The sequence below is a fragment of the Ambystoma mexicanum genome, chromosome 9 (assembly GCF_040938575.1).
Source record: "Ambystoma mexicanum isolate Mex_15411 chromosome 9, UKY_AmexF1_1, whole genome shotgun sequence".
In the NCBI taxonomy this organism is placed as follows: domain Eukaryota; kingdom Metazoa; phylum Chordata; class Amphibia; order Caudata; family Ambystomatidae; genus Ambystoma; species Ambystoma mexicanum.
In genome coordinates, this window is record NC_090931.1 from 987089190 (window position 1) to 987111868 (window position 22679).

Sequence of the window (22679 nt, forward strand, 5' to 3'; positions counted from 1 at the left end):
ACACAATAAGAAAAAACGCGCAAGTCGTTCTTCACAGATCTCCATCGACCCAAGCCCTTCAATCAGTACTATACTACAGGACAGAGACCCAGGCCTAGCCAATTGTGATACCTCAATTCTTATTCACAATGCGAGTATGGGAACCTAGACCGAGGCAAATCAAGACCATAGGGCACTGAACCCGGTAACAATGTCCGCGACTAGCAACATTAAAGATTCCTCAAGGACCTATGGGTCTGAACCGAAATGAACAGAAGCACAAAAACTGTCCACAAGCCCCGATACAACTTGCTCCATTTTTATGAACTGTAGGTCGAAAGATACATTCCTCAAAGTTCCCTGTGTGCGAACGCTACCAACAACCACATACAACCATCATCCAACGGAAGCAAGAACTTCAGTCGGATCCCCAACAATGAGCCACGCCAACTCCATTAATGAAGACTTCCATCATGCCAGAGAGCGCACGATGCGTGGCAAACTCCCTTGGGGGGGACAGAGAATTAATTAATGAGTGAGAACGGGCTGGGGTTGTCCCAAGAGTCAATTTTGCCTGACCTAGGTGTAATAGTGAGAAGTCAGGTTGCGACTTCCCCTGGCCTCCCCGGATGCTCTTGGTCCTCTGAGGCGAAAACGTGTCAGTCTGAATCAGACCATGATATTCCAAACGAGCAAGAGAAAGTCGATCATGCTCCCCATCCGTTAGCTATTCCGGTATGGTTGCAATGTAGAATGGAAAAAGGGGAGTGGACCCCCCCTAAATCAAACTACTACCCTCAATATTGTGTATCAACTGTCGAAATGGGTCTAAAAATCAAAGGTGGGGGCGAATGCACTACTGGCAAGATCTGGAACAACATGGCCATGTTATCTCATCCACCAGCTTAGGTCCTAACAAACCAACTAGGGATCGAGATGGGGATATTAGGAGTAGCCAACCCTCTGCCAATGAATATTCCCATGGTGGGAGGTAAAAGGGCTAATAAAGTCCCAAAGGAAAGGATGAATTCCCCGATTGTACATGTACAGACTGGAGGGGGGTATCTGTACTTATACCCCCTAGCAAGGCTCTCAATTTGGTAGCTATGGACGAGCAACCAAGGCTTAAGCTCTCAGGAGGTGATGCAGGCTAGTTCCCAAGTATAGTGTGTCCCCAAGCCCCCACAAAGGAATGTCCACACACTATGTTATGTGCTAACTGACAGATATATATATATATATACACACACACACACACGCATACATATACATATACATATACACACACACAATATTCACACTTTATAATCTGGTAATATAATGACAAATCTATACAATTATAAGTGGTACCACACTTAGACTTTAGATTCCTTTCAAATGCATCAACTGCTGGCAGTTATAGTAGAGCATACAAAATCATTCAGTAAGGTGCATCAGCATAGATAATAAGGAAGGCAGGCAGGCAGGTTAAGGTTAAGCAATGGCAAAATTCTTTCTTTGGATATAGATCCACAATTCTGAATGAGGATCCCCCCCACCTCTGCAACCTGTAATAAGGATGGGCCCCCTTTGAAGAAAGAGCGACTGGTAGTCGAGAACCTCGAGGAAAAGTGCAACACTTGCAGTGATAAAGCAGTTTCGACCTTCGCGGTGCTCTTCGATCGATCATTTCCTCAATGGTGGAAGACCTGGGAAGGTGAGGCGTGGGGTAGGCCTCAATGCAAAATGTTCGGTGCCGCAAATAAGACTTGGTGGACTTGAAAAACCTTTGGCAGCGATGTATGCAGGCTTGTTGGTGGCTGCAGCACGTACCTCTGGATAGCTTCAGCGCTCGGAACTCGACCACGGGCTGGACCTCGGATCAGTCAGTGTCCTCGGGACATCTTTGTCAACTTCCGGTGGCGGGAAACCCACCGGCAGACTCTCCTCGGTAGCCAACATCCTCTACTTTCTCTGGCGGGACAAAATGGCTGACTGTGATGGCAAGGGAGCCCCCTTTAAAATGTTCTTAGGCAAGGTGGAGCTTTCTTGGCTCCGGGCCTCTAGCAGCACAACGTCAAGGTGTCCCCGCCTCTGGACGACACTTTCGACTTGGCGTCCAGCAGTCACGGAAATCCTCCAGCCCAGGTCTAGGCCAATGGACTTTGACGGTCCATCGATGTTCAGATGCTCTCTTCAGGATTCTTGGCGGACCCCTTCTCCGGATGTCAGACTCACAGAACTGGCTTCCAGGGTGCCTTGATGACGAACAGCAGTTTTTGCACAATGGTCCCTCGTAGCTAGGGGAGAGGTCTACTAGCCAGGTCCTCTCTTGGATCAGTCCTCGACAGATTCAACAGCTCTTGGATTACATCAAAGGAAATGCAGCAGCAATCTTCTCCTCGAGCTGGGCTTCAAGGATCAGATTCAAGTTTCAACTTCAGCTTCAGCTTGTGAACAAATATGGTAAGTGAGGGGTCCCAAGACATACACATCTCTCCTTCATTCACTCTGGCTGAGACAGGCTCAGTCAGCCAATCACACAGAAGGGCATTCATACAGGCAGGCAGCCAATCCGGCTCAAAGGCATTCAGGCCATTAACTTCCACCCAGACAACCGTAACAAGGAATGTGGATTGGGGCAAGCAACCAGCCTTTCAGCACACCACACTGCATTCGTGTCAGTTTCAGGCAGGGCTGTGTCATTCATTGTGTCACACACACAGAAACCAGACACCCATAACAGAGAATGCATATTGGTCACACACAGGTCCCACCCCAAGGGTGTACCCACAACATACAGTCACTGGGAAGGCTTCAGCCAGTCTGGCCTGAACTTCCACACAAGACCATATATGGTTCTTCCACCCAACAGTCAGTCTGGTAAAGGGACAGAGTCAGGGCTTCCCAGGACTTTGGGAAAACAAGCAAAGAGGCAATAGAAACCAAGAGGTCGCAGGGACCATCTTGCCTTCTATCAGGAATCCACTGGTTCCTATGGCAGGTCATGGGTATCCCAAAATGGAAGATACTCAGAGCTCCTGTCAGATCAGCATCAAGCTGCCACCAGCCCATACCCTGCTCTGTGGGCAACACAAAGGTGCCCAAAACACACATAAGAGGTACAAGGGTGTACCCCCCACCCATGGGTGCCATAGGGGTATCCCCTGGGTGATGTTCACCAAAAGATAAAAATGAAGAGCTGCACTGCCAGAGGTCCAGGCTGGGGATAGTAGAAGGTCGAAAACGTATGTTAACACTACATTCCTTCCACATTGCTGGCATACAACTAGACATGAAGTTGGTTCCTCTGTCAGAGACCACCTCCATAGGGAAACCAACTCTGGTAAAGATGCCCAGGAGAGCCCTGGCAACCACCTTGGCGGTAATGGTCCAAAGGGGTATAGCCTTGATCAACCAACCTTTCCTGGGCAAACTCCTGGAAAAGCTGTCCATCTCCCAGCATAACCGTCAAACTGAATCTGCTGGTTGTCTCCATGCCATCAGTCTGGCTTCAGAGCAGCCAGAAGCACGGAAACTGCTCTCCTGACCATCCGTGAAGACCTGCTCTCCAACCTTGATTCTAATCTCCGCTCTGTCCTCATCCTACTTGATCTCTCCTCTGCCGCTGACACGTTCAACCATGCCCATCCTGCTCAACCGGCTCAGTGCTAACCTGGGCATCACTGATCAGGCTCTGGCCTGGCTGGCTTCCTTCTTCTCTGACCGACCCTCCCAGGTCCAACTTGGGTCCTACATCTCTCTCTCTCCGCCTGTGGTGTTCCCCAGGGGTCTAACCTTTCTCTAACCTTTCTCTCTAGTCGTTCAACCCTTTCTCTCTAGTCGTTCAACCAATACCTGGCACCACTCGCCCACCGCATTTTTACTCTATGCTCCAGCTTCCAGTGCTATACGGATGACACCCAGCTTGCTTTCCAGCTACCCTGTGCCATCTCTTCTACTTCTCGGATCCCAGATTGTCTGTCTGCAATCCAAGAGTGGTGCACCGCCAATGATCTCTGCCTGAATGCCAGCAAGACGGAGATCCTCCTCATCGGCACACCTACACCCCTTTCCCTTCACTCTCTGGCCTGCCTCCCTTGGCCCTCTTTCTGCTCCCACCTGTGAGGCTAAGAACCTCTGGGTTATCTTCGACTCCACACTCTCCTTCTCTCCTCACATCTCAGACGTCTCTAAAAAGTCAAACTATCAACTGCACCTTCTCAGAAGTAGTCTTACTTTCCTCTCCTTCCCCCAGAAGCTCATTGTCTCTAGAGCTCTGGTTCCCTGTAGGCTGGACTACTGTTAGCCTCTTTTTTAAATACGACTCCCTCTACTCTCCATCCTCTACAACTCAACCAGAACAGGACTACAAGTCTTGTCATTGGCCTCAAGCCCAGGGATCGTATCTCTCAAACACTGAAATCTCTCCATTGGCTCCCAGTGGCTGCAAGGAGCAAGTTCAAGAACCTTTGCATTGGCCACAAGACCTTCTGGGGCCTGGGACCAAAATATCTCCAGCTTTCCTTTCTGAAGTAGCTTCAGTAGCTTGCTACTCGAGCTCTTCGCTCCTCCATCTCCAACTCCTTGAGGGTCAGTTGCCTTTCCAAGCAACAAGCTGGGGGCAGATCTCTTCGGCTGGCGCCTTTCTCTGGAACAACCCCCCTGCCTCGCTGAAACTTGAGCAGTAAAATCTCCAGGTCCAGAAGCAGCTCAAGACTTTCCCCTTTGCTTCTGCCTTCTCTCTTCCCTGCTGATCTCCTGTCTTATACTGCACTGGTTACCTGGCTACCCTCTGAACCACGGTCCCAGGTCCCTGCCCTCCCAGTTGCTCACCAGCACTGCCTCCTGGCAACACTGCACTTGGGGCTGTATCTGCAACCTTAAGGTCCCCCCTACCTGCACTATCTTATACTTGCAGTCTGCACCTTTCCTCTACCCCTGCACTTGTGTGATCTCAAGGTCACTGGGCCTAGTAAGATAGTGGTCGCCTTATTCCCCTCCCCTGCCTCTTTGCACCTCAAAACACTTGTGTATAGGCACGCTATAAATAAAATATATCAACCAGAATTTGCACAATTTTAGGCCGAAGAGGCCAGAAAGTGACCATAATCCCATTGTAGCCCTGGCCAAATGGTCACTCTTCCTGTAAAATGGGAGGGCTGTAGGTCTAAGCTAACTCCAACGGAGGCAAAGCAATGTGCCCCGTTAAGTGGCATACACAACCTCGAATTGAAAATTCCAGGGCTGTGTGCATCTATCCTGCCTCTGCTGGAGTCCTTCTGTCTTATCGAGGGGTCTAATGTGGATTGTTTGCTGCAGGTGTATGAAATCATTATGAGCTTTCTAGGCAGTGGCTTAAGTAAACCTAGGTCCGTTACTAGCCGCAAGGCGAAGAGTAGCACACCCTGGTATGATGGGGCTTGTCGAGCAGCCAAAAAGGTATTGATTGAGTGTGCTAGGTGCCCCAGGGATCAGGGCACGAGGGCCCTTGTGGATGCAAGAGCACAGTACCGCAAATTACTTGGGGGTGGGAGGAATACTCTGCGCAACTTTGGGATAACCTTTGTCGGACCGCTAAATCCGTGGATGCCAAAGGTTTCTGGTATCAAGTCAATGCAGGAATTAGCCAGGAGCCCGCTGCCCTCTACACGCCAGATGTGATACAGGACATTAAGAGGGAGTTAATGACCCAGAAGCCGGGGAAAGCTCCTGGCCCGGATCTAGTTCCTATTGACTGGTTTAAACAGGAGCCTACTATATGGCTTACCTGTCAAATAACCTTTTTAATCCTTTGTTGGTCACGAACAGGGTTCCCTAATCCTCGACCCAGGCAATCGTCACCATATTTAAAAAGGGTGAAAGGGGCTGCCTGGATAATTATTGTCCCATCTCCCTCCTCGATGCGGGGGGAAGTTGTACGCAGAGGCAGTGCTAGACCATTTGGAGGCCTGGTGCCAGAAGGTGGGGCCATCTATCATCTTCAGGCTGGCTTTCAACGTGGTGTCAGATCGGTTGACCAGGTCCTGCGGCTCTCATTGATATTGCAGAAGTATACTGTGTTAAAACACAAGATATATATGCGGTTTTGGTGGAAGGTGTCCTGCCTTTGACAGCATTCCAAGGGCGGGCAAGTGGGCTGCCCTGTCCAATTTAGGTCTGCTATCGGACATACTGGGTGCAATACAGTCACTGTACTGCAACACTGGAACAGTCATTAGGTACTGAGGGGTGGGGGTGAAGTTATCCTCTAGAATAATTGAAGCCGGCGTACGGCAGGGTTGTGTTCTTGCCCAAAATCGGTTCAGTTTCTTTATTAATAGAGTGGTTGAGCTGCTCCTGGCCGACAGACTGATGTCCCATATTCGGCGCTGGAAAAAATCCCCAGCTTGTTATTTGCTGATGATGCAGTACTGCTTTCTCTGACCCCTACAGGGTTAGGGAAGCAATTAGCTATTTTTGAGGCAGTCTGCTTGGCCAATGCACTTGAAATTAATTTGCAGAAAACTCAGTCAATGGTGTTTTGCAAACCCAGTGACAAGAAGAGCCCCGCCTGAAAGCGGCTTTGAGGGGCAGACTAATTGAACAGGTTGCGAGCTTCGATTATTTGGGGGTCCGTTTGATGGCCAACTGTGCCTGGATGAAACAGGTAAAGCGGGCGGGCTTAAAGTTGGCCAGGAACAGTGCGGCCATATCGAGCTCTATTCAGGTGCACGGCTCGGGTCCGGTCGGTGTAACACTGCAAATGTATAAAAGACAGGCAGCTCTATATGGGACTGAGCTGTGGGGCATTCGTAATTTAGCAGATCTGCATGCCGCAGAACAGAAATTCCTCACAGCGTCTCTGGGGCTCCCGGTGAATTCGCCAAATGCACTGTTATTGTGGGAACTGGGCCTGCAGAGTATTGGGTTTATATCTCGGCTGAGGCGGGTATTTTTTCGGGCTAGACTGTGGTCTAGCGGTAAAATTGAGCAATATAGGAGAGCGGTCATTGATGTTCTGGCGTGTCCGGGTGGCCCAAGCCTACCTTGGTTCCGGGTGATTCGCAGGGATTTGTCTGTAGTGGGAATGGAAGGCTACTGGCTGCAGCCTGATTCTATCCCAAGAAATTTCAAACAATTATTTAAGAGGGCCTCTAGATTAGATGGGAGAGAGACACCAGATCGATCCTTGCGCACTCAGCCAGTCTAGCCCCTACTTGGCTAGGAAATTAACCCCAGGATTTGAATGTTACCTGGATCTCATGCCACCTAACTATCGAGGGACCAGTACACAAAGATGCATATTTGCATATCGCCTTTGGCATCTCTTAAGCATTCCTGGAATGCACTTTATTCGGCTCTTTGCCCATTCTGCCCTAGTGTGGTTGAAAGCAAACTTTTTTCTCTGCCCACTCTAGTACATAAGGAAGAAATATTTGCTACCCCTAGTTATGCTCTCAAACTAACAGGGCAGCCCTGGCGTTGTGCTTTTGCTTGGCTGGTGATCTTTTTGAGCTTTTCGCCGTGGGTCCTTTTTTGTTGTCGGCATGGGGGAAGCATCTTAAGCATATAGCTGCTGGAGGGCATGTTTTATGAGCTGTATTTAATGCACTATTTCATCTGATTTTTAACGTGCATTGTTTTGTTTTCAGCCTGGTTTGACTAGTATGGTTTTATCGAACCGATGCATTTTATTCTGTGTATTTATGACTTTTATGACCTACTACTGGTCGAGATAAAGTATAGTATTTAATTGAAATCCACTGCTGTGCAAAAGCTTCAGTGCTGTCCTCACTGGGACAGATCATTTACAAATATGGTGTTCAAAGGATGGGAGGTGACGGCAGCAAGGATTCCTGGGAAATGTGGAAATCAAACTTGAAGCTTAGTAAAAAAAGGCTGGGGATTCCAAGATGGCTGCCGGACCGTGGGAACGCACACCTCTGGTCCTCCACGCGGGAGCAAAACTAAAGGAGAACATAGCCGCCTCTAAACGCAATTTAAGCCCAAAAGAAGTGTCCTGATGCAGACTCACAAGCGGAGCCAGGGGAGTGAGCAACTGGGCGAAACACACCCTTCCAACTCCGGTTCAGGCAGCAGAAATATGAGCAGTGCGCCCTGCATCCACCAGCCGGGCACGTAACACTTAAGTTACAAAGAGCAACTGGCCGCCCCGTGAAGCACAGAAGAAAGTTCGCGCAAGGGCCCATCCACAGTGCCCAGTAATTGCAAACCGGGAGGCGGCCGTGGCCCTCCAGCTACACTGGCGGATCACACAAGGCGCGACAAGGTGAGGCGCCACGTCCCCCAGGAAGCCGCATCAACCGGGGAAACCCCATCAGGCCCAGGATTCCAGCACACCGGGACACAGCCCATCCACGGGAAGGAGGGAGACCAAGGTGCACCGACCCCCTCCCAGGTGAGGGCCCCAGAGCAAGGAAGCAGCAACGAGCGACATGGAACGCAGCCAGCGTCTGGGGGGAGCCACGCCACAAAAATAACAGCGGACAGGGCCACGAGCCAGGATTGGTGTGGTGTGGTGTGGTGTAAGGAACCCATAGACGCACTACAATACTGGGCAGATCCCGGGCAATACGAATCAAAGGGACACCGGCGGACAGAGCACCATTATAGGGCTACATAAGAGCGGGAGAGATGGATCCCTGCTGAGTCTGACCCACAGCGGAGGAACCGAAACAAGAATACGAACGGTACTCAAATCCCGCCCTAGGGGGGCCCGAAGAAATAAGCAAAAAGTAAGCATAGAAACACACAGAGGTGGTGTGCAGGCCACTCGGACCACTGAGGCAGGCTGCAGTAGATCCGGGAGTGGCCGCTTGCGCCCGCCTTTACCTTGCACCACAAAATAAAGGATCTGCTAAGACCCTCAGTGAAGGATTAGCACGGACCCCCTGCCCATACTAGAGAGTGGAGAACCTAGAGGGGGACCAGGACCCGGAGTGTAGACGAACAAGTGGAGCACCAGCACAGCGGTAGGAAGGACAAGGTCGGGAAGCGACTCACCGGGCCATCCGACTACACATTCGCCTCCAGGGGAGAGAGTGTAACAGAGTTACACGACTCCTAGGCTAGAGCAAACAGAGGGGGGCCCGCCTGGCACCAATCCACCAGCAGTGCAGCGGGGTACAAGGCCGACACACCGTCTGACGTGAAATACAGAGCGACGGAACAAAAATCACAGCCCACCATACAATAAAGCTAAAGAGGGGCAGCCCACAACACAGGGCAGGACAACGCCAACAAAAAGTGACAAAAGGCCTTTAGGATAGGGATCCCCAATAAGCGCCCAGTACTCTAAGGGCGTTCTGCAGCACACTGAGCCACGCAGGAAATAAAGTGCGAAACCCCCGCCGCTCTCAATCTCGGGGGTGGGATTGGGGGAGCCTCATGTCTGGGGCAAGATCGAAAAACACCCCACCAAGACCCCTGCTAGGTGCCAAGAACAACTAGAAAAGTGCTGGAAGCGGAGGCATCAGACGGACAACCAGCCACCCTCACCAGCGCAAGAAACGGCAGCCGCAGAAGATTTCACAACCGCAACTACAAAGGCCACGGACAAGGAGGATCTCTTGAATTGTTTGAAAGGGATGGAGGCCAGGCTAACAAGCACTTTCCAAACTCAAATGGGACAAATGAAGGAGAAGCTAAAAGCCACTCTACAAGAGATGCGTAAGGAGGTGACCGAGATGGGGGAAAAGAGTAGACACAGTTGAAAACGGCCTATTACAAATGGCAGAAGACTCGAAATAAAGCAGCATTTTGCTAGACCAGGTGGCGAGAGCAACGAACAATCTAGAACTCCAAGCCGAAGACTGCGAAAATCAGTCACCCAGGTCTAACATTAGTATTAAAGGCCTGGCTGAATCAGTGCCGGACAGTGACCCAAGGAACACCACGCAACAATGGTTCAGCAGCTTACTAAATGACACTCAACCCGAAAAAAAATCGAATTCGATAGGATCCACAGGGTCGGTCCCAAAAGAAACAATCCGGGGGCAAGACTCAGGGATGGATTGATTGCCATGACGTCCTACGGACTGAAAGAGGATGTCCTTAGCGCTGCAAGAATGCATACTGACCCAACGATTAATGGAATCCACATAACTCTATTAGAACCTTGCCCTAGCAACGCTCCACAAACGAAGGCTAATGCAGCCAATCACGAAAGCCTTGCAAGCAAAACAGATACAGAAGATGGGCCTACCCATTTGGGCTGTCCTTCACATGGAAAGGCAAGATGAGGAGAATCAGCACCTGCGAGGAGGGCCTGGCACTGTTGCACACGAATGAGGATCAGAACCAAGCGGACACCAGGCCACATCGGAAGGCTCCTATAATCCGGACAACCCATGCGAATGGTCAACACAAAGGAGAAAGAGAACTGCCCGAGAAGCTAAACTAACAGGTCCGTACAAGCGTCATAAATGAGCAAGGAACGCGAGTGATGCAGCCCGCATCTGCCAGAACATCGCGGATAAGCTAGGTTGGGCAAACCTACCTGAGCAGGTAAAAGCAATAGGACTCTGCAGAGACAGACCCGCACGGAAGTAGGAACACATACAGTCAAGGAATCTAACTCAGGATATGAAAGTATCCTGGCGTACAGGGAACGCTGAGGTACGGGTGGCCTAACGCCAAGGGAACCCACCGGGGTATGGGGGGAGGACTCCTAGGAACCCTGGCCACACAGAACCTCAGGGGTGGGTCAATTGGGGGCAAGGGGTGGCAACAGGGGAGTGGGAAGCAATGGAAAGACTTTAGGATCAGGACTCGAATGTTTGGGGGGGGGGGGGGTGACAAGAAAGAGGAAACCCTCAGAGGGAGACATAGCAGGGGCACATGCAGTAACTATGGTGCAAGCCGCAATGGCAGAAGCAACGATAATATCCCGTAATGTGCAGGGGCTAAACTCACCAGCAAAACGACACCATCCTGGGTAGACTGGTAACGATGCAAACAGCAATAGGGATCCTGCAGGAAACATCTCCTCCCAGGGGATGAGAAAAGGATGACACACAAGTCATTCCCCCAACAATACTTCGCCTCTAGCGGCAAGAAATCTAAGGGAGTGGCCATATTGATTAACCGTGACCTAGAATTGAAGTAATTACACTTAATCAGAGAACCCGAAGGAAGGTACCTGGGAGTCAAGAGTAAGCTCAAGGGCCAACTCTTCACAATCGTAACTTTATACGTCCCCAATGAAAAGCAGGACACTTACATCGCTGGAATACGGCTGAAGTTAGGGGGGTGGTGTGAGGGTCAATTAATCATAGCATGTGATTTTAACTGTGTGATGGATCCGGCCCTTGACAAAATGCTCCCATCCACAACCTCTGACCAGAGAAACAGGCAAGCACTTGGGAAACTCTTTAAAAACTTGTGGGCAATTGAAACCTGGCGGTTTTTCCAGAAGGAAAACAGGGACTATACAGATTACTCAGCAGTAGAGGTTATTCTAGGATTGATATGATCCCGTTATCAGCCTCTTTGGTCCCCAATGTCACGAAAGTCGAAATAGGCCAACAATATCTCACAGACCATGCGCCTGTACTGGTCGCCACTGAAACAACTTGCGGAGGAATGTAGGCAACACCCACACTGGAGACTGAACGAAATGATCCTAAGGTACGTAGCACTCAGAGCACACAGAGGGGACCATAAACAATTACTTCAAGAAAAACAAAAGTGGGGAGACTGATTGGAGGATATGGGGCGCGGGGAAAGCAGTGATACGCAGCAAATGTATCTCGCAAGCGGTGGCATACACATGGATAGTGCCCTCGTGACACAAGTTAGAGGAGCAATTAAAAGAAGTGGCGCAACGACTTAAGACCCATCAATCACAAAAGACGCTGCAGGAGGTGAGGAAATTCACACCACAGACAGGGTAGCACGGACACTACTGCGCATCAAACAATCATATTACATTCATGTTGGGAAGGTGAACAAATTCCTTGCGGCTAAACTGAAGAAACAAAAAAACACGCAACTATATTGCACGACTCAAGGATAGGCAGGGGGAAATCACACACTGCAGAAAGGGAGAAATTAGAAATAATGGTACAATTTCATGAAGACCTGTTAAAACTAGAGTCCCTTGAGCGCACAAGCCAGAAAGCTTATTTAGCAGCAATGCTGCTACCCCAGGTAACAGAGCAAGACGGGGAGATATTGGGGGGAGAAAGAACGGCACAAGAAATTAGCGATGCGATATGAGCATTGCCTTCAAGCAAAACACCAGGCCTGGATGGTCTAGATAGTAGCTACTATAAAACGTTTCACACGCAACTGATAGCACCTCTCACGGATCTTTTCTACGCAATTAGAGAAAAATTGGCTGCCTCGGCTGATATGGGGGAAATCTATGACCATATTATTGTTGATGTTAGGGAGAATTCTCTGTAAGGCTAATTTCCCAAACCTAGTGAGTCCCCCCAGCAGCTTTGCTGGAATTTTGGGGTTTATTTTTTTCTCCTGCTAAGAGTGAGACTCTTTCTCCCACTCTGAGGCATGATTTGAGAATGTTCTTTGACTTTGTAATGTGTTTTATGGGCTATGGGGTCTTTGACTCCATAAGGCTTCATGTGTTTTTGGGATGTGTGTTACACAGCACCCTCAGTGCAGTAACACAGGGGTGTCATAGTGACCCCCACACAGACTCCATACCCTGGGACTGACTACTGTCTCCCAGGGCATGTAAAGTCACCATTGACTTTACTAGTCTTAAATTGTGAACAGAACCAGTACAAACCATCATATTGTGGAAGTACTGGTAGGGGTAATTAGATTGGCCCTGGGTCTGTTTTTCGAGGGGGCACTGTGCAGTCCCCCCTCGTCGAGTTTCTGGCTGGTGGCAGCAGTGGTTACCACGCGAAATATTCCACCAGAATATTTCCTATGGCATTTTCCCTTTCATTTTAAATGCACCACTTTTTTGGTGCAATGTTAAAGATACCGCCGGGTTATTTATTTAATATTTATTCCCCGGTTGGGTCTTTTTGCCAGGACTCTGTTTTAAAATGGCGTTTGTGTTCGCCTCTGTAACTCCAACCCAAGTCGAGCCCTTTGTTCCACTTTTGGCGGGCTTCTACACAGAAGCCTCCAAAAGTGGTGCCACTCTGTCTGGGTCTACAGGATGTGTGGGAGGGGGGGAATAGGCACCTTGGACTGAGTTGCCTCAGCAACTCAAGTCGCACTCTTGTGTGATTGGCCCAGTGGTGAGCTGCACGGCTCACCACTTAGCATGTTTGAGTGACAGCTAGGACTGGTGAATGGGGGTTTTCTGCATAAAAGCAGGGCTTTGGGGACTGGAGCTTCTGAAGTCGCCACAGGACCTAAAGAATCTGAAGAGGGAGAAGCTGAGCCGACTTGCAACAACGACACCACCAGTGGAGCCCTGCTGAACCACCTCCCCACTTCCCGATGACAGAGAAGATCTTCATCCTGGAGCGTCTTCTTCCTTTGAACTGGTGGGGTTAACCAGTTTGCCCTCTTTTCACCTTCCAGGATCGTCTCGTGGTCGAATCACCCGTGCCAAGCACCCCGGTGGCCGGATAGCCACGCTTCACCACTACCGCGAATAAAAGGGTAGTACCTTTTAACCGAGAAACTCTGCGGCTGGTTTCTTCCCTGGCAGGGTAACGACCTCCAGCTTTCCTCCACGTCGAGACCTTCTCTTCCCCTGGACGAAGTACCGACTTGCAACCGCTGCCAGGAACAACTGCCCCCGCTGGAGCTTTCTTACCATTTCAGGTACTGTATCCCGCCTGGTCTCCCTTACAACAGACTGTTCAAGGTGTCCCGTAAATCCTTGACTCTCTATCCTGGGGTGACCTGGGACCTGTTAACTAACTTCTGAACTGATCCAACTCCTTTTGAACTATCTGCAAAGACTTTTAAAGTGTACTTCAAATGTGTGATCTTGGGCACATTCCGCCTTGCTCTCTCCAATAGTGGGCCTGGCCTATGAACTTTCTTGCTCTACAGTAGACTCTGCCTTTATTGACTTGCTGTGGTTCTGTTAAAAGTGTTGGTATTGTGTGCTTTCCTAATTCTGCCTTTTCCCTCCCTTTTTAAATAATTATTGGAGTGCCATCTTGGCTAAGCGCTCACCTCTGTATTGATAATAAGTGATGTTCTTTTCCTAAGACTTGTCGAATAATTAATCAGGGAGGTGTATATATTCTAGTGACTGTGTTTGAACTTGCTTGACATATTAGTGCCAGTGTATTTTTAGAAGTGCTTTTAAATAAATAATTATATACTTTTATACCCAAGCTCTGGTCAGTGTTTGCTTGTGCTACTGTATTTTTGTACCTAATGTGTACACTCTATATACTGCCCAACTCTTCTTGAGAGAAGTCTGACTGCTCAGCCACAGCTACCAGGTAAATCTGGGTGGTGCAGACTGCTACCAATTGGGTTTACTGCCAACACCTGTAGTCTTAAACTTTTTGCAGTGGTCCCTAAGGGAAATGCACAGGTTTCTGCCCAACAGTTGAAACCGGGCAAAAATCCCTCCGGATGCTCTAGCTACTGCCCCATTGCGTTTTTAAATAAAGACGCAAAAATATACGCTAAAATTCTGGCTACCAGACTGATGCAGGTTCTCTCAGAGATTATACATGAAGATCAGGCGGGATTCATGAGAGGGAGGCATACACAAGATAATATAAGGTGGGGGGTTGAGAACGAAACAGCGGTTCTCAATAGCGGCGCTAGATGCTAGACAGGCCAACGACATCCTAGACTGGGAATACCCAAGACTAGTCCTGGAGGGGTTCGGGCGTGGGACAGTGTTTGTCAAAATGGTGCTGGCAAATTTCCAGCTCCCCTGCATGAATTTCATGGTAAATGGCCAAAGCTCAACACAGGTTAACATAAGGATGGGTGCATGACAGGGATGCCCCCTTTCCCCTCATTTTTGCGATAGAAACGGAACCCATCGCAGTGCAGGTCAGAAGGCACCCGGGAACAGACGGGTGAAAGGAGGGGATATAAAACGCACAAAATCGCACTATAAGCAGACGATATAATGCTTTTTATGAATGACCTCAACCTCGATGCCCTGAGTCATCCGGAAACCACAGGAATTAGCCAGTATTTCCGGGTTTTGCCATAAATTACGCCAAGTCTAAGGCACTAAACATAACAGAAGGGAGAGGTGATCGCAGTCCTAAAAGAAACCTACCCCTTGGTTTGGGAAAAAGACACACTGGAATATTGGGTATGACTAACAAGGGAACTAGGGAGCCTGCAACGTGCAAATATTATACCCCTCAGGAAACAATTACAAGAGGATTTGGTCAGATGGGAGGCCCAAGAAATGTCGTGGTTCGTGAGAATTGCAGCGGTAAAGATGACCCCCCCCCACCCCCGATTATTGTATGAGGTAAGTGCGGTCAATTCAGGAGCTGCAAAAAGCAATATATACCTTTATCTGGCGAAAGAAGAAATCCAGGATTCAAAGGCAGATCCTGGTATGCCCAGCTCTTCTGTGGGGTGCGGGGGGTCTGGGAGTTCCGGACATCGGGAGATATATACTGGCGGCCCAACTGGCCCTGATGCTCAAATTGGGGGGGCAGAACTCTTTGAAAGGGTGGTGTGGGTTGGAACAAGTGGCCATGGCAATCCCGTTGAAGGTGCTGCAATCCCTCCCCAGGGTATGCAGTGATAAAATTGCGGCAAAAATGCCACCTATACAAAAAAAATCACGGCAAAAATGCTGTGTTTGACCTGGTAAAGGTGAACCCAGTTATACCATTTAAGGGGAGCGGGGGTTGATGGGTCCAGTGGTTGCGGCGGTGTCCCCCGCATCCTTTCCATGGATTGCGGCGGCAAAACCACAGCATTTTTGCTGCAATATTTTGTAACCACAGCAATTCTTGCCACGATTTTAACACATGGAACCCTCTCCAGGGGAGCCCGGAAATCCGAGGCAACCTATTGGAGGCCACCAGAGAGACATTACTTAGCTGGGACAGAGCTCTGGGCATGAAAAACACACGCAGGGGGATTGGGTCCGTTCTCACAGCTGGCGCACAATGCTATTTTTCACACCGGGCCTACAGCAGAAATTCAGGGAGGGGTGGACCGGGTGGACGGAGGGGGGTTAACTCACTGACCCTTAAAGACATGTACCAAGAGTGAGCCCCCTTATCATGCATAGAATGTAAGGAAACATTCAGACTTGGGGGGTGGGGGGGGGAGTGGGAAGAAAGGTACAAGTACACTCAAGTAAAGACACTGAATCTCTCACCCATCATTGAAAAAGGTAGGTACTAGACCCCTGACCCCTGATAGGGCTGGAACTAGCCATGCAGGAGGGCTCCAGTGTGAAGGAGCTATACAGGCCACGGAATAACGCACAAACAGGAGACAAACTCCCATACAAAGAAAACTGGGAAAAAGATATAGGGGCGCAATAACGGAAGAGGAATCTGGCCGGATTTGGCCGGGAGCACACAAATCATCCAAATTCACAGTGATTAAAGAATCGGCGTACAAGATAGGAACAGAACTGCCGATGTCACCCAAAAAAATCCTCCTGGGGCAGTTCCGGAGGGTTACTACCCGGCATCGGGGAATACAGCCGTCTTAATCACGCACCTATTAACAGCAGCCAGAATGGCTCTGGCCCAGAGATGTAAGAGTAGAAGGCCCAACATCGGCTTGGTAGCGGGTCAACATGTGGGGGGTGATGGCGATGGAAAAGATAAGCGCTCTAAAGGTGGGGAAATATTTGAAATTTTTGGCGATATGGGAACCCTTCCAGAACTTCGTAGAAGATCGAGAAGCCCACTTTCACAAACCTCAAATTCTCACAAATATTCATGTACGTCAACGAACTTAAGAATGCAAAGGCACACTCACACAGAGCCAAAAGAGACTAAAGAAAGCAAAGAGACCTAAGGGGACAAGGAAGTTGGGGATCTTGGGGGAGGGAACTACTGGTAACAAGGAGGCAGTCAGAATTACTGCAAATGCGTTGGGGAGGAGCAAGAATGCTATGACTTATGTATTTCTGATATGTTTCAGCCATTGATGTATAAATAAAAGTGGTTTCAAAAAAGAAAAAAAGGCTGGCAACCATCAACTTATGCGGCACTGGTGATTGGGGTACAAGGCAGAAGGACACTATGCATGTAACCCCAGGCCAACACACCATCTTGCCTGAAGTCTGGAACCTCAACGTACAGCAAGTTTCTTCAGTCCCTACCATATCCCCAAATTCATATATGCCAAATTCCCAACTGATTACCAAGCCCCTCCAATTGCTTCCTCTTTTACTACATGTTAAGATTCTACCTCTGGAAACTAACAAGATTGATCAGCAAATGATACTGATAGCAAGAAGCTTGTGAAGATGCAGAATGTTAAGAGCCCCAGAAGCACTCTCTGCCATTTTCAGCACCATAGCATCAGCCAATGGCTATTACGCCACTTGGTGCATTTTCCAGGTGGTAGTTCAATGCAGCATAATCATGCAGGACAACAAGCTTTGTCACACATTTCCCAGCAGAAAGTGCAGGAAAGCAGTACAATGGGCCTTGCCCCATGTCACTATCAATGCAAGGGAAAGGGATAGGGTGATTTATAAAAATGTTATAGATCTGAAAGCAACGCCTTCAACAGAAACATAGCATAATGTATCAAACTGGATACTGTGACTAGTAAAAGGAAAATCAGATCACTTTGGTTGACTCCACATGCATTAACAGATTAGTTTACAATACGAGACAACACTCAAGGCACAGAATGTACTGAAGCTCTAGCAAGGAGGCGTAGGAGCAGAAAAGGCTGAGCAACAGTTAATTCTAAGGTGTTATACTGGAAATGCAGGTATATGGGGAAGGGAATACAAAAACGCCATCATAGTTTTCATTCCACTGGTAAATTACACTGCAAAGGAAAATTGGTAGGCAATTACTAAAACAGTGTTGCAATCTCAAATTATTTATGACGTACAATAAACATCAAATAGTAAGAAAATATTCACCCACCTGACTGTACCTTTGGTATTTTTAAGCACAGTAGCTGCAAAAAGTTGTGTTACTCCAACTAAGCTTGTTCCATCAACTTCAACAATCTGATCGTTAACTTGAATTCTGTAAAAACAGATGAAAAATCAACCTACATATTTTATAGTAAAATGTAACTAAGAAAGAAAGGAATCCATATCATGCAATAATGCAAATAAGAAAGTTCACTACCACGCTAACTCACATACTTTCTTATCCCTAGGCTTCTTTACAACCACATTTTGGGAACCGCTGTTAGGACAGTTTTGGGATAATTCTCAATTCTGGGTTAATTCCCTTCTACCCAAGAGACCCTGAGCTCTTTTGCTGGACTTTAGGACTTAATTTTTATCCTGGAGTGAGTGAATGGGTGAGAGACCTTTTTCTCACTCCCTCAAGTATGTTTGTCCGATTTGAACTCTGTTTCTTTTGGTTTTGAGGTCTGACAAAGTCCATAGGCATCATCTTTTTGTATTGTGACACACAGCACCTTACGTGCAGTGTCACAGAGAAGTCCTTTGGATTTCTCTAAAGGTTTAAATACCTTCTCTTGGATAAAATACTGTTTCCAAGAGCAGTAAAGTGAAATTAACTTTACATACTTTTGCTCTTTGTAGACCCATCACACATCCTCTTACATGGAGTGCTGGGGGATACTTGGTATCCCCTTTTTTCTATTTTCTCACCTAACAGTTTTATGTTACCCTTACTACAATTAATGGCTGGTGGCAGTGGTTTAATGTTTCCTACCATTGTGCATTTTTACAGCAGGCTGCATTTGCAGCTGCAGCATTGCACCCATGGGTGCCCATTTGGTCAAAATGGCCCTGGTCGTCTTTTTTTTGCCATTTCTTGTTTGTAAGGTCCTTCTTGAGATTTACTCTGCGTGCCAAACCAGGTTTGGTCCCTTTGTTCGTTTTGTCCTTGGCAGGATTCACTGGTGAAGCCCGCCTCTTGCTCCAGCGTTCCTGGCAGGGCAGGAAGCAAGGGAGGTTCCCGAAAGTCCACAAGGCGTCCAAGAACCGCGGTGGTGCTATTTGAGAGTAGCTGAAACTGCGAAGTGCCGCTGATCTGAATTGTGCGCATTGCTGCCGCCGACCTTCAAACCGTAGTGCAGGAGTCCTCAGATGTCCTCCCTCTTGTCCCCACAACTGAGGCCCAGAAACAACAGGATCTGCAGGACTACAAAAGGAACAGAAGCCAGCTGGAATATTTTCTTCAGACTCAAGATACTGTGTAACTAGGAGTACTTACCTCTTGTGTGTCGCTTGCTTGCCCTCACTGGAGACTTCCCTTTGCAGAGTTGCTTGCATCTAGGCTTTTCACAAGCCTTCCAGCTTGTGGCCCAACAGTGATTATTTTCCTACATAAATTTGTTAACATTGTGCAATACTTGTGTTATCTTGAGAAGTGCCTCAGCACCCCTAGACTTTGCTCAATTAACACCGTCTGTTCTGGCTCCCTGCAGACTCTTCTTACCCTCCGACTTTGTGTTTATCGGTCCCTCAAAAAGTCATACATACCTTACTTGTATAGCTGGGAAAGGGTTAACCTATATTTAATTGGGGGATTGTGAAGTACTTACCTGTTTGGAGAAACTTGTTAACCTTAGTTTCCTTCCCTAACCTTCTCCTTTTACCATAACTTCAGTAGTGCATTGAAGTGTAAAATGTGATATATTAATATTCAGTGTTCTAGCAATTAAATTCACCTCACGGTGGAGGAAGTGTGTGTGACATCCCAAAAGGGTATCTACTTGCTTAACCGGACTGAAGGAGTGTATTTTTTAAGTATATTTAAGTGTTGCATATTGCCCCCTTTTAAAGAAGGCTTATTTTAAAACTGGATAGTGCCTTTAGGAAACACCTCACTATCTGCGCTACTAACCAATGTTTACCTAGTACTGGTTAAAGTGGTTTTTAAACATACATGTAAATTTGGCAAATTTCCAGGCTAAAGAGTACCACTAGTGAGAGCAGTTTTAGGTGCATATGTAGAACTAGTAAAAGTCCGGACTGGAAAGTACTTCGAATTAGTAATTATATGTTTTGCATCAGTAGTAGTTTATTGTTCCAAACAAAAACGCCATGCCGACACGTGTTTCAACCCTATTCTGGGACGTCTTCAGGGCGTAAACCTATCAAACTAGTAGCTGAGAACAAAAATTGCACCAATAGTATAAACAATAATAAAAATGACATCAGTAGAAATTATTTCCATCACATATGTTTTGACACCATTTCAATTTGAATTGTAAAAGAACCAATAAAAAATATAAAAAATAAGAGAAAAAAGAAAAAACAAAAAAGAAAAAAACAGATGGGTAGAAGGGTGGAGGAGAGAACAAAAAGGAGAGTTATAATCAGTAGGATGCTCAACATGTTTAAATAAATTCTTACATATCATTACACGTGTTGAGCATTTTCACATCCCAAAAAGGTTTATTAATTAGCGGTGCCTGGGATTTCACCAAACAGGTTTAGAGTAGAGTTCATATAGCTGCAGGGTCTAATGTAGTTTAAGTAGGTACACTGTGAAAGTCAGATTAGTCTGAAATAGAAAAATGGGTCTGCTGTTATATTACGGGCCAAAAATAATTTAGAGAATGGCCAATTAAGTTCGGTAGAGATTCTGGAGCTTACCCGCAATTTAGAGTGAGATTTCACACGACAGAGTTGTGTTTTCAAACAGCAATAATATTCTGAAAAAAGTCCCGTTCAGGCGACTTGTGTGTTCCAATTTAAATGCGCTGATGTTGCAGAGTCATAAACGGAGACAGAAAGCAAAACGAAAAGCGTATATAAAAAGGCTTTCGCCAGTAACATAATTTCCTTAAACAATTGTTTGTGCTCGTGTGCACGCTGATCAAATGTCAGCTTACCCATTTCTGCGCTTCAATGCGTGCAGTGCTGAAGGTTACTGCTGTCCCCGCAAAGTTATGTTTTATAACGGCAATGATATTCTGAAAAAAGTCCCGTTCAGGCGACTTGTTGTGTACTCCAATTTAAATGCGCTGATGTTGCAGAGTCATGAACGGAGACAGAACAAAACGAAAGGCATATGTAATAGGCGTTTGCCAGTAACATGGTTTCCTTAAACAGTGGCTTGTACTCATTTACACGTTGAGCAAATGTCAGCTTACCCATTTCTACGCTTCAATGCGTGCAGTGCTGAAAGTTACTGCCATCCCCGCCCGCCGGATGACTGTGCGGAGGCTAAGGAATGTAGGTGGTGTCTCAAGTAATCTATCACTGCCCTAGGTGCTAATATAGTTTATGGTCACGTGACTCGGTTGCTTGAGAGTTACCTAGCAACTCAGGTCAGCTTAGTCACAAGAATGCTTGTAGAAAGAGTGCTGTGCCATGATAGAATGAGACACGATTTGTCTCCTCATTTAAAGAAAACTATAGTGTTGGTTTGGTATTTAAGATATTATTTTAAAACATGCCTATAGAGCCGTGAGAAAAGCTGAATATGAATATATATCGGAAGATCTAAACCGATATATATATATATATATATATATGCTTGCCTGCATTATAGAAGGGAACCAAGTAAGCCCATAATTGGGTTAACATATACTAAAAAAGTAGGTACACATAGCAGCATCTTGCCGTAGTATTTATAATACCTTGGAGTCGTGCAGTCTTTGCTAAATGTGCCACCATTAGTCACGAGGTATTTTAACTATTATTTTAGAACATGGCTATAGGGTCGTGAGAGATGATAAATATGTATGTTTAAAGATCTAAACCGTGTATGGTTGCCTACATTAAACAAGGGAACTAATTAAGCCCATAATTGGGTTAGCAAATACTCCAAATTAAATGCACATAGCAGCATCTTATTTATGTATTTGTAATAACTCAAAGTCGTACATTCCTTGGTAAGTGTGCCTATATTAGTCACGAGGTAGACTTTAATGGTGACAAGGTATTTTTTAGACGCACCAAGTATGAAATATTTGATATGGTTCTGGACTTTGTGAACAAATCTTAGTGTGGCTGAATAATGGTATGTTATAAGGAATAATCAAGTGAGGTAACACGTTGGTTCCAATGTGAATTATTTGACTAGTTATTAGTTTTGACAATAAGGAAATCAAGGAGGATTAACAAATAGAAGTAAAATTAATGGTACGGTTGAGACAACAAGTCTAACATCTGGATACTTGAATTAGGATAAACATTGTAGGTATACGGAAGATTCTTGATAACCTCATTATAGATTTAAAGTGAACCCACATGTGTATAAAATACTGGTGATTCAAATTTGATTAACTTAAGATCAGTGAGTCGTCCTTATGGTACTAGATAGGTATGGCCTAATTGGGATGTGAAGTCAACCACCAATTTTGCAAATTCCAAGAGCTAAAGGGTGCTAAAATTATAAAAATATTTTTAGTTCATGTTTCTGGTTTATTCCAAGCTGAACACATCGTAATTTGCAGATCATTCGTGCTTCTTCTTGGCAAAGTCTCAGTTGTCTGTCTCTGCCTCTTATATGTGGGTTAATATGCTCGAGTCCCACAAATTTGATGTCGCATCGATCAGCCAACTGATGTTCCAATTGCCAATACTGTGCAAGCGGTAGTTTGGCATCTTGACTGTTTAAATTTGCAAGGTGTTCTCTAATCCTTATTCTTAGCTCTCGGATAGTACTGCCAACATATACCTTCTTACATACACATATAAT

At 46.9% G+C, this 22679-nt stretch overlaps 1 protein-coding gene across 2 annotated transcripts in view; it reads right to left on the bottom strand.

Annotated features, from left to right (window-relative positions):
• LOC138488866 (neurabin-2-like) overlaps positions 1 to 22679 on the bottom strand; it is a 1321710-nt gene that overhangs the window by 1009031 nt on the left and 290000 nt on the right. For both annotated transcript variants that reach the window (XM_069616225.1, XM_069616224.1), the window contains exon 5: positions 17967 to 18071. In XM_069616225.1, coding sequence (XP_069472326.1) covers positions 17967 to 18071 — 105 coding nt within the window. The remainder of the gene's footprint in view (positions 1 to 17966; positions 18072 to 22679) is intronic.